This window comes from Coloeus monedula, assembly GCF_965178545.1.
Source record: "Coloeus monedula genome assembly, chromosome: 2".
NCBI classification, from domain to species: Eukaryota; Metazoa; Chordata; class Aves; order Passeriformes; family Corvidae; genus Coloeus; species Coloeus monedula.
In genome coordinates, this window is record NC_138782.1 from 97,612,375 (window position 1) to 97,628,953 (window position 16,579).

The 16,579-nt window shown below is 36.6% G+C and overlaps 1 protein-coding gene across 1 annotated transcript in view; it reads left to right on the forward strand.

Annotated features, from left to right (window-relative positions):
* Nucleotides 1–16,579, forward strand: part of CSMD1 (CUB and Sushi multiple domains 1) — a gene marked incomplete at both ends in the record, with an annotated part of 1,098,128 nt that overhangs the window by 697,867 nt on the left and 383,682 nt on the right. The window contains one exon of the mRNA XM_082276664.1: nucleotides 10,819–10,931. Within this exon, the coding sequence (XP_082132790.1) occupies nucleotides 10,819–10,931 (113 nt within the window). The remainder of the gene's footprint in view (nucleotides 1–10,818; nucleotides 10,932–16,579) is intronic.

A 16,579-nucleotide genomic window follows, 5' to 3' on the forward strand; every position in this document is an offset into this window, starting at 1 on the left:
CCTCTTCAAGGTGTTCTGGGGCTTTCTCTTCTCCAGGCTGAACAAGCCCAGCTCTCTCAGCCTGTCTTCACATGAGAGGTGCTCCCTCTGTTCATGGCCACTCTAATGGGTCTGTCTTTCTTATGCCAGGGGGCCCAGACCTGGTTGAGTCCGATAAAGTTTTTAAGACAAAATGCATGAAGAATTTTTTTTTTCTGGTAGTGGTAGGTTTTTTGGGATTTTTTTTTTTTTTGGTTTTTGTTTCCAAGAAACTAAAGTAAGCTGTGTACAGATTTATTCCTGGAAGACCTGCAATTCTGTCTGTTAGCAGCTCCTTTCCCCCCCAGTCTGCAGCTGGGAACCAATGGGTTATTTTCTTTTACCAGATATAGTTTAAATCTATTGTAAGATAACAGAATTTCACTGATTTATGGTCGGAGATTAATAATAGAGAATCATAAAAGAAAATAGAGAAAAAAAAAAATTCCCTTATTTGTTATTATCTAATATGTCAGATAGATTGATCCTAAACTCATTCCCAATACTCACTGCAGAGAAGCACAGTCTAAAGGAGCTCTTAAAAGTATTCTCACAGTCATCTTTTAGAGACTGTTTCTAAACATCCCCACATATGGACTGAGGTTTTAAGTACAGAAATCTGTGCAGGTTTTTCTTAGTCAGAACAGACAATGTAATTTCTGCAAATGAAAGTCTAACAAAAAAAATCATGAAGCATTACTTCCAATGACTCTTTTAATCAGTTTTTTTTTCCTCCTGGATTTCTGTTTTTCATTAGATATTTTATAAGAAAGCAAAATGGGATATTTGAAACCTTTCATTAAAACAAAAAACAAAACAACTTATCCAATATAAAATATGTAATGGAGAACAGTTACTAAAGTAATGAAATTAAATTAATTGCACAGAATTGAAAAACATTTTTCAATTCATTATATTTGTATATTCATTTTAGTTTATTTTGAAAATCTTACAGTAGCAACCACAGAGTAGCACAGAACAGTCTATCTTAACACAGAAGTATAGTGAGTACCTGCTGTACTTAAAAATCCACTATTGAATACTTTGATGCACCTAAAAAAATTGCCCTAGTATTGTTCTTATATCATTTAAATGAGTTTTTAAGTTATAATAAGATTGATAGTTACTGGCCATTGATTCGTACATCTGGTTTTAGCATTGCATCTTGTTGGATCTTAATCCTCTACTAATAATTCACAATAACTGAAGGTTAAAGAAATAAAAAAATTAAAAATTGGCAGCTCTTGTTTAGATGAGCAGTTTCTGAATTTTATCATAGAATTTAAAGTTTTCTCTATATGGACACTAAAGAATTTGTTAAAGGATTAATATGAACACAGTAAAAAATGTGGAGTTTTCAGAATGTTAACAAAAATGCCTCTGAATAATTGCAGTAAAAACACTATCAGTGCAGTTCTCATAAACAGAATACTGTGTGTGCTATAAGAGCTATATTTTATCATTGCAGCTATTAATAATTACACTCAGCTATGGAACAAATTTTAAAGCAGCATTTTATCTCTGAAGTGCCCAATTACTATATATTTGTAGCAGTGAAAATGCCTTCAATTAAGTTTTATGTTTGTTCAATTGTGAGCTTGTTTTAAATTTTTGTTTTCCTTCAGGAAAACTGCCATTTGAACTTCAGGACCTTACACGTATCTTCTCTGGCTCTGGATGTAGAGCTCCTTGAACACTATAAAAAAGTGGCTTGCAGAACTCAGGGCCTGGGTGGAATATCACTGTATTAAACAATAAAATCTAATTGATTGTGGTGTCCTAGAACTTAATGTTCCAGTTTTACTGGACAATGAAAGCCATATATCAGAAAGACCCCTAGACATATAAGGAATTATTGCTCTTTTATTCATCAGCTTGAGAGCGGTAATAATCTTCCAGAGGAAGAACTCAGAATGCCACGGAATATTGTCCTTACGATGTTTGTTAAATAGCACAACAGTAATCAAGAAAAATATTTGCTAACACTGGTGAATCAACAAACCAAGATGTTCTTATTCCAAACACCAGTTGCAAAACATAAAAAGCTCTTGCCTTTGGCTTTAACCTCTAGCCAAACACAAAGTATGTTCAAGTATCGCATGCAGTGTGAAGTATGACAAAATACACACTGAGCCTGGGTGCACAAAGTTAGAACAGAAAGGTTTGTCTTTGGAGAATAAAGTTCTTAGTTATGTCATATGTCCTGCAAGCTGAATTACAATTGAGACACCAAACCTAGGGATAGCTCGGAGGGTGACACAGCGTCTCTGCTGACTGTCCTTGGCAGGCAAGTCACGGCAGTTTTAAGGGCGAGTCCCTTCCTCTGAGGAGCGAGCCCCAGGCTAAGGTGGTAGAGGCGACAGCGGAGGCGAAGAAGCAGGAGGGACTCTCCATGTGGGCTCTACAAGCAAGGTTTATTGCAGGTGAAGGATTCAGGGGACGGAAAGCTGGACAAAAAGGTGATTTCACAAGAGGGTCCAGAGATTTTATACTCAGAGAAAGGAAGGCAGAGATAAGGGTAACAGGGTAAGGCAATAGGGGAGGCATTTACAAGGAGGCAACCAATGGGGATAACTTGTAGGCAGGGTCAGAGACAGTCTACCAATGGGGCATCAAGTAACACAGAACTTTCTAGAGCTAATACATATTTCAACTAAGGAGATAAATATTTATGGCCTTATAGATAAAACTAGGAGGGGAGAACAGTAACCAATCAATTCTCGATAGCCAAATTAAAAGAGCGAAGGGCTATAGGAATTCACCCTAACCTAGAGGTCATCTCAGACATCAGCTCAGATGCTGCTGTTGGGTCTGGGGTCATTGTGGCTATAGCCACTCATACCACAACATACAATAGCATTTATATGCCTTGAATGATGCTCAGGTGTTGCTGTTTACTGATCTCTTCACTATGGCTCTTGCATTCCAAGGTGAGATTCATTTCAAACCAATGAGGAAGTCTAAAATACCTCAGATTATATATATTCCCAAAAAACTTATTCCTCTCTGTTGTCTATAAAAGGAGCTTCTCACAGATGGAGATCACTCACTGCTAACAACTGCATTAGATAAGATGAAGCCTCACCTCTCGTCATTTCACCGGGCCAAAGGGCTTTTAAGCATACATGTAAATTGCTCAGATCACATAAGGAACTTAGGCTGTTATCTTGGGAGGGTATGATTTGAATATGTTTTTGGAAAATGTATAAAATTTCTGCTTACATTTCCATTTTTACCTGTCTGGCTATGGTCTTAGAACTTTATTTATTTAGGGGAAAAAGAAAACATATGGCCTTAAAGAATTTTATATTAAGTTATCCTAATTTAGTTTTAAATTAGTTGTCAGCCTGTTCCAATATAACTGTCAATATGTGCCATGAGAAGGGAACAAAGTGAGTAAGCAATATTTTGCCAGATTCAAAATGTTCTGTAATGACTACATAAAATTCTCAAAATTCATTATCACAGGCAAAGTAGTCTTCTTACTTTTCTCCTGTTAAGAATCATTCCTTATGAAACATACACCTAAAATGTTTACTGGACAGTGTTTCTTTATAATACAGTGAAGTTAGTAATGAGCTTAATGAATGTAATAACTACACAGTAATGCCACATCAAACAATTATGGAACATAGTCCTTTATTTAATGTTGGGTTATTTCATTTTGAAGAGGCACTTTCATTGCATGCTTTCATTTATTAATGATTAAGCCTTCAACTCTCAATGTGAAGGATAACTGAGCAAATAAAAAATTTTGCATTCTTAGACTACTCAACGGAAAGTATCTGAATCATTGAAATTGACAGTGTCATAGTAAAACCTTATTCCTGGGCTTATTCCCTTATGTCTGTGTTTTCCTTTCTTTCATGCTTTTTACACTCATCAGTTCTGCATTTCATTTGAGCTGTTTTCTTAGACCCAGTCTGACAAAAGTATTTGATATAAAATTCTCTGGCAAACTCCTTGTGGTCCATCATGACTTAAGATGCTTGTCAATTTTTTCCTTTACAGTGAGAGCCTTCTGGATTACTATTAGTCATTAGTTTTCCTGACTCACCTGAAAACAGCTCTCACTGAGAGGTGAGCTGGGACATACCCAGTTCTCCTGAACAATGCTCAGGAGAGCATCTAGGGGCACTTAGCAAGCTGAGATTTGCTAAGGTACTCCTATGTCTTTAAATTAGGGTGAAAAATCCTCACCCCAAACCATATCCATTGGTTTGGATTCATTCTTGTCCCAGGAGGTAATAAGGTACAATGCAAATGAAAGTATTTATTGACAGCATCCAGTATAACAACATATGGTTAAGGAAGTAGGCAGAGAAAAATCATGCTGGATGTAATTACTTTAAATAAGAAACACCTCACATTGCCCCTCTCTCTCCCTCTCCCCACTTCTGAACCCTTTCCTTGTAGATTGTGTTAGCTGTTGTAAGTAGTCTCTTATTTCAAATACTACATAAGGAAGAGAGGATTTACATTTTTCCTGTTAAACTGATAGTTCTTATTTAGGAGATAACCTCGTCTCACTTATCAAGCATAACAAGTATTGTTTCACGTCATTGGTATTGTAAATAGTCTTGTTAAGCTATCTATCCCCTCTTACATTTTGTTGAGTTGTTCCCTAATTTATATTCATGTATAAATTCTTTCTTTCCCCAAGTCGTGACCTCCAGCTTCATTTCACTTTGCTTTTCCTGTACTCCTGACACTGAATTCATGTCAGCTCTGACTCGTTTCTCTTTTCCATGAGCAATTTAATTCACTAAAATGGCACACAGATGTCTCACCTGGAGGGACTGGGGAGGAGAGGATAATTTTCTTCCATTATAGTGTTTAAATAAGAACACAGAAATTCCAGCAAGAATCAAATTTGATACTTGTAAGGAGGGGCAATACGGAAGCAAAGGATTAAGGAAGGAGAAGTAAATGTAGGAGAAGGAGGAACAGAAAAGAACATCACACTTCTTTCAGGCAGCAGCTGCTTGTCAGAGCATCTCATGTCTGTGAAACTGCAGCTACAGTGTGCATGTTTCACTGTCGAGCCCTCTAACACAGCTTGCAAAACTACACATTTACTTACAGCTAATGCAGCTCATTACTTGCTCGTAGTTAATACCAGATACAGCCTTGGCCATCCTGGTGCTACAATGAGTTTGAGGTAATAAATCAATAAATCTCTAACATTCTTTCTTAATATATCTATACTAAATATAGATGTTTACATATAGAATATAGATAATACATACAGAGAGACTATATATGCACACATGCATAGACATTGTCTTCATTAATTTGCTGCAATCATCATACTTTATACCTTGAAAAACTACCTCCCGTTATTTTGCAAGTTAGTGAGTGATGATCATTGAAAGTTCTTGTTTGGACATGTATCTGCAGGGATGCTCATATAAATATTTTAGCTGAGAGGATTTCAAAATGGAAGATAGCTCTCAGCTGAAAATTAGGGTACAGTTTTCTTCTTTTCTCCAAACCCAGAGACCTGTTAAGGGAACTCATTAAATGTTTGTCCTTGTTTCGGCCGGGACAGAGTTAATTTTTTGCAGTAGCTGATGGGGCGTGGCTGTGGGCGTGTCCAGAAGGTTATTTTATACCACAGGGCATTGCCTAGGGTAGGGGTAAGGGGCTCTGACTTCCAAAAAGAAGAGAGTGGCTTCTGGTCAAAAAATATGTTGGCATTGTCTGCCACTGTTCATTGCCTTCTGGTCCCTGTGAGCACGTTTGTATATGAATCACCCACTTTTTTGTATACTTTTGCTATTAATATTGTTGGTGTTACTGTTCTTATGTCATTGCTGTTTTCAGTAAATTGTTCTTATTTCAGCACATGATCTTCACATTTTGTGCCTCCAGTTCTCAACTCCATCCTACTGGGCTGTGAAGGGAAGGAGCAGGGGAGAGTGAGCAAGCAGTAGTGTGGTTTGGAGTCTCAGTGGGAGAACTAAATTGGGGAATACCATTCCTAAGCCACAACAATATTTTTCACTTTTTCCAAAATAAATAAATAGTTAAATAAATAAACACATTCTAGAGAATAGGAATACTTCTGTGGTTAGGTGAATATAGAAATAGCAGGAGTATTTAAAACTGATGCCTAATAGGCTTTGTTGGCGGGCTTCTGTGGTTTTTTTTATCTGAACTAGTCCTTATAGAGTCTGTACTTTTGAATTTTATTTTGTTTAGACTTGATTCAATTAATTTTATTCTTTTTTTACTGTATTTTTAATAAATAATATGACTTTAACTATATAGATATTTGGCTTAGTACCAAATGGGGAAAGCAGCTAAATTAGAAGGATAAGGGTAGATGAGTTGACAAAACCCATTCTAATTCTTTCCCACATTTTCATGAAACTGAAGTGTCAGTATTTTTATAAGATAAGATTATCTGTTTGTTATAGTCAAAACAATGTCAAGAACCTTGTAAAAGAAACAAGATTTGGTTTATTTCTTCAGACAAAAGCATTAATTTTTTATTAACAGATCCAAAATCAAAACCAAAATCACTCCTCTCTAGATTAGTTCTCTTAGTAAATGTAAAGTAGTTTTGCTATATCTGAATTTATATATCTGAATAACCACTGGAAAATCTTAACTAGAGAAAAAATACTTCAGTGACAATTCTGTTAGTAATAATTTTGATAAAGCGTATCCCAATGTCTTGATAATGCAATAGACTTCAAAGGACGTTCTGCTTCTGTATCTGACATACTATACATAAGGAAAATATTACTCCTTCAAGCCTGCATGGAAATAGAATGTCTTATTACACTTGTATAAACAGTAGATTAGTGTCTGTGTGAGGAAATGATGGAATAAGAATAAAAATTAAAACATCACTTGAAGTAGTATAACATGAAAAGGTTTATCTGCAGCCCGCAGTGAACAACAGAAGGAGAGTTTCCTCTGCTGTCTCTGATCCTGCAACAGCCTGGCTGGCTTCAGATTTAGATGGAGAATAGCTGGGGTTGTTTAATTATTTCTTATTATTTCTTGTAAGACGCAGTGTTTGCCACCAGAGGTGTAGTGTGGTACTAATATAGCTATAAAGCTCTCAAAACCTGCCCCTTTAGTTCTTTATGGTGCTGGAACAGGCACAGGAATTCCCTGCGAGTCTGTCTTGTTCCATAGAGCACAGTGCAACACCTAATATGCAGAAATTAGAGATTTTAGGTTCCATGTGCAATCTTCATTCCAAGCCCTAGGGTAAATGCACTGTCTTACAATGTTATTTGAAAAATTGTTTTCTGTTTGTTTCTTTTCCTCCCACAGGATTGCAATTTAACAGGTCACTGAGTGTTTGATACTCAGTGAATAAACAGCTATTTAATGCTTCCTTCAATCCTTTTTAGTGCTTGGCCTCAAAGACTGTTTAGCCCAGAGCATTCAAATATGTCACTTGTCCAAGAGACACTTGGTGGTTTTAACTCCCTGATCCTAGAAAATAAGTGCCTGACTGCCATCAGTACAGGAGATAAAAACTCAACACGCTTCAAGTCAAACCAACTATTTCCAGAAAACGCACAAATAATGTTATTTATACATATCTGTGTGTTTGTTCTTGAACAACTTGATTAAGGTAATTTAGATTAGATATCATTTCCACCCAAGGCTAGGGCAGATTTTGAAGACTGTCTATGCTAGACCTTAAAATCAGATTCAAAAATGGATTACATTTTTCATAGCAGAGGCAGAATTCAAACATGAGGAATTTAATTTCTTTTGTATTAGTTCCCATACAATAAATGTCTTCAGCTAAAAGGAATGGAGAAACTTTCAATATTCCTTTCAGACAGCATTGGAGAAATCTTTAAGAGAGATCAAAGCATGAAATCTTTTAAGGAGAACTTTGATATTAAGAAATATGGGGGTCTTTACCTTACCTGAATAATTTTTCTGATACAAAGAAGTTCCAAGCCTTCATCGGATTTTAGATTTAACACCTAATCTGAGCTAAAATTGCTCTATCTATATTCATATAGAACAGAAATGAATAATATGTGTATGCACTTGAAATAAAGACGACTTTTCTTTAGTTGCACCTTTGCTTTCATAGCAATCTGCCTGCACAAGTCCTGCCTGTTAGTATTTCCTGAACACCTCAGAAGGGGTGGTCACATTCCCAATGCCTATTGTGACTCTGTGGTTTAAACAGCTGCCTACATTGATCCCAGGAGAGATCAAGGGAGCGCTCATCAGTCCAGGGCAGAATAGTTTCAATATGAGAGTTGTGAGGCACTGGAACAGGTTGCCCAGAGAACCTGTGGAGGCCTCATCCCTTGGAGTATTCAAGGCCAGACTGGATGGGGCTTTGAGCAACCTGGTCTACTGAAAGGTGTCCTTGTCCATGGCAGGCGGTTGCAACCACATGATCTTTAAGGTCTCTTCCAATGCAAATCATTCTAAGATTCCATTATTTTCTGTTGTTTTAACCTTAAATAGTGTAGTCTCTTAAGCAGGAATTGATATGAAGTTATATGAATTGATAATAACAACTAAGTTTTTTTTTTACACTTTCTAACTTTCTCCAATTAAAACACAAGCAGCATTGCTGTTAAAGAACATATTCCTATCTAGAGTTCAGTAGGAAGGAAATCATGCAGCTAAATTAGAGCTCTGCTAAAATAGGTTGCGTAAAATAATCTCTCAGTGTCATTTTAATATTATCTTTCATAATATTATGAGGAGATTTGAGACTATTTAGTGGTTCCTTGCAGAGTTCACATACATATGAAAATATCTTATGTATTGTCTGTCTGGGAAATTGCTGTTTATTAGAAACGTAACTAAGGAAAGATCTGCTATGAACATGCTTTTATAATGATGTTCATTTAATCTTTTATTAATGTACAATGTAATTCATATTACAATTTAATATTCAGCCTAGAGTTTTGCCAGCTTTGAAATTCAGAGCTCTGGATATACTAGATAGATTGTTAATGTGTGTATATTTCTTTTATAAAAGAAAACAAAACCCCAAAACAGTGTTTGTAGGATGTAAGTTTGTGTACTTGGACAAATGTAGTTCAGTGATATGAACTACAGCCCATATATAGTAAAAACTTTTAAATTTAGCATACATTTTGTCAATAGCTAAGAGGTACTAGCAAAGATAGAGTCTGTATTCCGCATATGGTTTTGTTTTTTCTTTTCCTTTTCTACAGGCACACCCAAATTCTAAGCAGATTTGAAACAGAAAATGCCAGTTTGTAGTTAGAAATATTTAGAGTGGTGCTCTAAAATAGTCTAAAGTGTGTGTGAAAGAATATATAAAGTATAAAAGTCCATTTGAATGAGATGTAGAAACATGTATAGGTCTGAATGTTTTAACCAACACCTTTAAGAACTCTAGAACGCCATGTCTAAAATGAAGCATGTAAATCTTCTTGTAAAAGACCAACCCTTTTTTCAATCAAAGCTGTTTTTAAGTAGGATTTGGGTGTCCCTTATGTTGTTAACAAATAGATAAAGAAAATGAGATTATAAATAAAAATGAAATTTCTTTGATGTAGTTTGCATGTCCTAAGTAGATTAAAAAAACACCTATTAAGAATGTCTATATTTCAATATGTTGGTCTTGTTCTATTGCAGAAGAAAAAGGGATTCAGCCATGGTTCTAAATAGACTTCTCCAGAATCATTATTTATTAACTTGATGGGTTTCCTAGTAATCTGGAATATTTAATGAAACTGATATCTCATACTATGATGGAAAAAGGCATGTATATCACTATATTGATTAATTTTGGAGAGAGACTAAATCCCATTTCAGTTTGGTTACTTTTTAGCTCCAAAGATATGTACTTTGTCTACTCTAGTACTGGCAAATCTACCCTCACACAGATGATATCTTAGCTGAGAATTTCTGATATTCATCAGTTTGACTTTTGTTTCAAGTAATCAACATTTTTGAAAAGGAGAAACTTAATTTTGTGTAGTTTTCCAGAGTTATTCAGGGAAAAAAAAATAAAAAAGGTAAAATTTGAAATCTGGAGCATGATCATGCAAAACAAAATAAAAGTTTACCATCTGATAAGCTAAGACATGAATTTAAATCATATCAGGTTCTCTGCGGTAGCTATTCCATTAATAAATGGTGTAGTGTAATGAATGACAATGTATAATCCAGTGTGGCCCAAGGGCCTGTTGCCTGTATTAGAAAAATTCTTTGTGCACTTTCTTTATATCCATAGTTAAGCAAGTTGGGTAGCCTGCATGCAATTGTGCTTAGACTTCTCTTTTTTCTTATTAAATGTGGGTAAGACTTAATATACACAAAATCAGTTCTACCAGCATAGTTGTGTACCAATAATTTACCACCCAAACTTAAAAAGAGATAGCATCCATAACCCATATTTAACATTTCTTAATACTTGAGATTTGACTTCCTGTGAGGTAACTACCACAGCAAGGAGTCAGATGATGAGATTTTTGTCGTAACTGAATAAGCTTATTTTTTCCTGAATGTTTTGACACATGCATACACACCTATACTTGTGTGCACACACTCTCACGAGACTGATTTTCTTCTTTACATAATGAAAAAATAGTTTGGAAATACAGGTTTTAATCATAAAAATAGCTGTAATGAGAAAAAAAAACCCTCTTATTTCTCCCAACATAACAGCTACTTAATTAGTAATACATTGAGATTAGATGACAATGAATCATTATATTCTATCATATTCTGAGGTCTGGGGGTTTTTTTTCTCTTTTAAGTACAGTACACATGAATTTTTTTTTTTTACCATTAATATTAGATTGTTTTTTCTTTTTCCAGGTTGAGTGGTATGAATCTACCTTCTCCAGTTATCAGCAGTAAGAACTGGTTACGACTCCATTTTACGTCTGACAGCAATCACCGACGAAAGGGATTTAATGCTCAGTTTCAAGGTAGGAAACACATAAAGCACACCAAAAAACCCTTTAACTTTAAGTATCACTAAAGTGGTGGTGGAATTTGATAAATATGTTTAAATATCACAGTCATAGTAAAAAGCTGACTCATACTACTACTGCCCTTACGCTGAATATCTGTTTTCCTTGTGTGATCAAACATCTCTAGGGATTTACTTTTGGAAAAAGTGTGTGTGCTTCACAATGCAGTTTGCTCTAAGTATGTACTTTCTTGCTCACTTTTTAATAATAAATTTCTTTGCAGTCAGTCTGATCTTTGCTTTAAAAACATGCCTGGAATGTAACTTGCAGAAAAGTCAATTCCACACAAAGGGAGGCTCCTATCTAAACGTTGTCTTCCTTCATGATTCAAAATCTAGCTCTTATCCGGAAGCTACATTCATCTTTTGGAAATTTGACTCAACCATAATATAGTACAAATTCTATTTCAGGCTCCTGCATATATTTGCATATACAACCTCAAAAGAAGACAAGAGGATGTCAGTGTTGCTGTCATTTCTACTTATGTTCATGAGATACCTTTTAAAATGCGATTTTTTGGAATGGATTCTTTACTGATTTTTCTACTTTATAAATCATTACTCAAGATGAAAGACATGGTAGTTATACTGAAAAAAGATAAAGCTTCTTATTTGATCTGTGCTTTTAAATTCTGCACTTACATAAGCTGTTTCAACCCTTTTACCCCCACACACCATCAAATCCTTTAGGAGTTTAGACATTTGGTTTTTTTTCCTGAAACTGTGGGACCTCTATCATTTTTGAAATGACAAATACACTGCAACAACTATATGTTTCTGGTGACTATGGCATGCATGTGCAACAAAAGCATTTAATATACATCGTTCTTTTAGTTTTAAAAATGATTTGAACATTTCATTAAAAAAAAAAAAATCTAAAATTTCAATTCATTTTGGCAACTCAGCACAAGTATGTGATCCTTTGCACTTACAACTTATTTTTTCCAAAGTTTACCAAGGATGCATATATAATATCACTGCTGGGGACTATGAATGTAAATGCAGTGCTTATGTTAACTCTGTGTGTCTTAAGCCTGTTAGTTGGGGTTCACGAAAACAATGTGATTTGTCCTGCTGATGCACCAGAAAACCATGAATCAACAGAATAACAAGGGGGAAGTTTGGGATAAAGTTACATACACTGGAAAATAGCTTTTGTTGTTCTTCATTATGTCTTATCTCTAGACAAATACTCACCAAGGAGTTAAAACTTCTGGGAAATATCTGGGGAGATCATTATTTCAAATGTGTCTCTCTTGATCTGCATAATACATCAGATATTGGGTATAAGTGTAAACTTCCCTGATGTAGAGTATACCTTGAATGACAAGTGGAAGTATCTTATTGCAATTAAAATTCTTACAATTACACAAATTTCCTTTCTTAATTTAAATAATAATTTTGAAATGAAGGTTTATAAAATTTACTGTATTTAATACAAAGTTCTTTGAATTACATGACAGATCATGTATTACACAGCTAGCTATCTTATCAGGCTCAGTTGCAATTAAATAAATCCCTGTGTTAGTGATATAAGCATCAACTGTGTTAAAACATAGGAGAAATATTTCAAGACCCATAGGATGAAAATTCAGAGTGTTATAAAAATCAGGTTAATCTAACAGCTTCATTAACTCCTTTTTTATTATACAGCATTAGTAATTATATTATATGTGTATTTAAAAACTAAGCAGAAGTAACAGTATTTTCAGCTAGAGTAGTCTACTGGTACCACAAATTGCACAATGGTAGATGTTGGAAGAGAGCTCTGGACCTCATCTAGTCCACTGTCCTCCTCAAACAAGAGTCACCTAAAGCAAGCTGCCCAGGACTATGTCAGGTGGGTTTTGAATACCTCCAAGATTAGACTCTGCAACCTCTCTGGGCATCCAATGCCAGTGTTTACCCTTGGAGTAAAAAGGTTTTCATTTACTTGTAAGTGAAATTTCCTGAGTTTCAATTTGTGCTTATTGCTTCCTGTCTTGTCAATGGATCATCATGAAGACTCTGGGCCCACCTTTTTTACACCCTCTCATCTCATCAAGTATTAATGCACACCAATAAGATCCACCCCAATCCCCCCCAAGCCTTCTCTTCTCCAGGCTAAAATGTCCCAACTCCCTCAGCTTCTCTGTTACATTTTTGTTTTCAGAAACTTCTGCTAAAATTCAACAGCTTTGACATAGATTTCCATCTTAGGTGCTTTTCTCAAGTTAAATAATTATTTGAACTGATCATGAAACAAAAAAAAAAAAAACAAAACACCAAAAACAAAGTCTTGTGACATACACAACCTTGTTTTCAGGCACAAAACATATCAGTGAAACGATGCCTCCAATGTCTGATTGTCTCCAGACACAATCCTTATATTTGTCTGCTGGGCAAATTCTGCATTGAAGACTATATGACTCTGAGACCTCCAAGACACATTTCCTTATGGGCAACTATTCCCAATAGTTTAAACAGACTGTTCCAGAATACACACATGTAGTTGGGATAGATACGATGATATATTGAGCTATTCTGTCTTTGAGACACCTAAAGTAACTGTATAGACTTTTTCATGTAACCGTTTTCACTAATAGATGAGTCCCCATTATCAGACCAAACTAAAGGAATCCTTTTGATTGTTCTGCTTTTCCAGAAATTCTAAATCCTGAGCACCTGTCCTCAGGGCATCCAGGACTCTGTTTTCTGACGTTACTTAAGGCTGCTTTCTCCTTTTGCTGCTTGCTAGAAAGAATAGTCCTTTAAAGTCAGTCTGTGCTGTCTCTTTATGACTGCTTGCTTGGTTCATTCATTGTGTGGTGAAGGTGTATAATTATGCTGCACAAGAACAATAGTCTTCATTGTTTTGGGGAAACAGACAAGTCAGTAATTTTGATTGCAGTCTTTAGATATTAAATGAAAGCAGCTTTTATGCTTTACCAGATAGTACATTATTGTATTTTAGAGTTCTTATATAGATTTTTCTCAGTAGCTGTCAGGTATAAGGTTATTCATGAAACAAAATCACAAGATACTCCTCGAAAAATGGTAGCTTGTCCATGTTCAGATTGCATCATAAAGACTGTGGTGGGTTGACCTTGGCTGGATGCCAGGTGCCCACCATATCAATCATTCACTCCTGCACCTCACCAGGTAAGAGAAAATGTATTGCAATAAGGACAGCAAAAGATCACTCGCCAGTTACTGCCATGGTGTAAAACAGGCTCAACCCTAACATATTCTCACTCTTTTCTCTGGTTGCTGTTGATGCTTCACAGTGACTTTTTTTCCCTCTTAAATATGTTATCCCATCGCTGATGGGCTCAGCCTTAGCCACTGGAAGGTCAGTCTTGGAACCATCTGGCACTGGTTCTGTCAAACATGAGGGAAGCTTCTGGCAGCTTCTCACAAAAACCACCCCTGTAGCACCCCTACCCCCCTCAAAAAAGCTGCCACTAAAACCCAATACACAAATACTTTTTTGACATTTTTATATTTTTAATATAAATCTATTTAAATCTATTTGTTCTGATCTCACACACCTTTTGTGGTTTCACTGGGAATTAGATGATGAAGGACTGGAGTTCCTCAATCCTGAAAGTCACTGCAGATAGAGCTACTACACAGGGCATGGTCATACAACCATAGTGACCAGCCCCAGCTTACATGCAATTGATCCCTGCCATTACTTTATTCCTGTATTTTTGTACACCTGTTCCTTCCCAAGCCACTTTAATCCATCCCTTTCCCTGATGTTGGTTCCTCCCCTAAATACTCCATAATTAGCCTTGTGCAAACCCAAAATGCTCTTCTCTTTTTCTCCACAATGAGTTCTGTGTCCCTTAGCAGGGCCCCTCTTCAGTCTCTGAAGTGACTGGAGAGCTCCTAGAGTGAGCTGTGCCCCAGCCCTTGGGGCTGGGTCTCACCAGGGACAGCCCTGGGGAGGCCGGGATGGAGGTTGGGTCTCTATTGGTATGGAGGTTCCCCCACTTGCCCAGGACCCTCTGCATTTCTTCTGCACTTGTGGCAGTGGACCTGGGGTGGTCCCAGGGGAGCCAGGGTGAGGTGGCATTTGTGTCACCCATCCACCATCATGTACTTGTGCTCCTCTGTTTGTGCAGAGGTGAGCTTTTTATTGCCTCACTGTCCTGGATGCAGAGGAGGCAGGCCTTAGACCCATGTGGGCAGGGCCAGGTTGCTGTTCTAGACCAGACACACCATTGCTGGGGGGGTAGTTTTGGGGGCGAGAAAAGGTGAGCACACCCCAGAAGCACTTCATTTTGCCTCTCCACTGGGGAGACTGTTGATTGTTGGGATCAGCTCTGTCGGGATTGTCCTCTGCTGCTGCCACTCATCCCCTTCCTGGTCCTCTGGGACATGGTTTGGAGACATGGTAAAGCCACTATGTCCCCAAGACATGGTGCTGACAAAAGCAGGACCCCTGTGTTGCAGAGTCAAAACCCCAGCAGAAACTGGTGCAGTGCCAGTGCCGGAAGCAGCCATGAGGGGTCAAGTCCAGCTTCTGAACTGGCAGCGTGGCATGGCACAGACAATCTGACTTTCAGGGGTTTGTCCACCATTGTTTTCCATTGTTTTGGGCTCAGGGACAGGGAGAACCAGCCAAAGGAAGTGGCCACCATCTTGTCTTTGTCCCAGGGGCTGCATGGATGTGACCTATGGGGAGCATCCACCATCCTATCTTTGTCCCAGCAGCCATGGAACTAAGTCAATGTGGTGAACTCCTGTAGTGTGTAAAATACCTTCTATTTTTGTATACTTTTATTATTGCTATTGTTGCTGTTACTGCATGTTCCTTATTCCATTGTTCTTTTCCTTTTTGTTATCTCAACCTATAGTGTCTGTCTTTGTTCCCCTCTTACTGGAAAGGTTAAGGTTAAGCGGAGTGGTTTACTTGGAGTTTAATTTCCATCTGGTGTTAAATCACCACATTAACATAACATATCTAGCAACACCACTGGCTTTTCAATAGCAAGTCAGTATGGGAGGCAGCACAATGCACCTCTTTGAGCAACAATGGAATAAGAAACTTTTTTTCTTTTCCTAGTAAGAATTCAGATTATCAGACTTTTTATATAGTTAGCATACAGATACTTTAATTACTCTTTTGACCTCATATCAAATTAATATCATGTTTATTATCATCTTATCATAGCTATATTATTGCTGTAACTTGGTCTTTTCCAGTCAGCCAAAACTAACAAGCAGTCAATTTAATTTTCTTTTCTTTGTTTGCTCTTTGATTAGGCAAACAGAATTATTATAATTTTTTTCATTAAAATATTGGAACTACCAATTGGATTTAAATATTTGCATAATTAATTTGTTCAGCAATTTTTTCAGATCTTTCTATCTTGTATTTTTGGCAATATTTAGTGTCCCATTATTAGCATGGTCAAGAAAACCAGCTCACTGACATAAAAAAAAGTAGCGCTACTAGAATTGCACATCTTAATGCATTAAGTAAATATATTTTTTAAATGCTTGGCGAGCTGAATTTATAAATAAAAAATTGTAGTGTAAAAGGTGTATCCAAATGATTGGTGTTTGGATTTCCCTCTGAATCATATTTATTGTCCCATCTTCTACCAGAGTAGA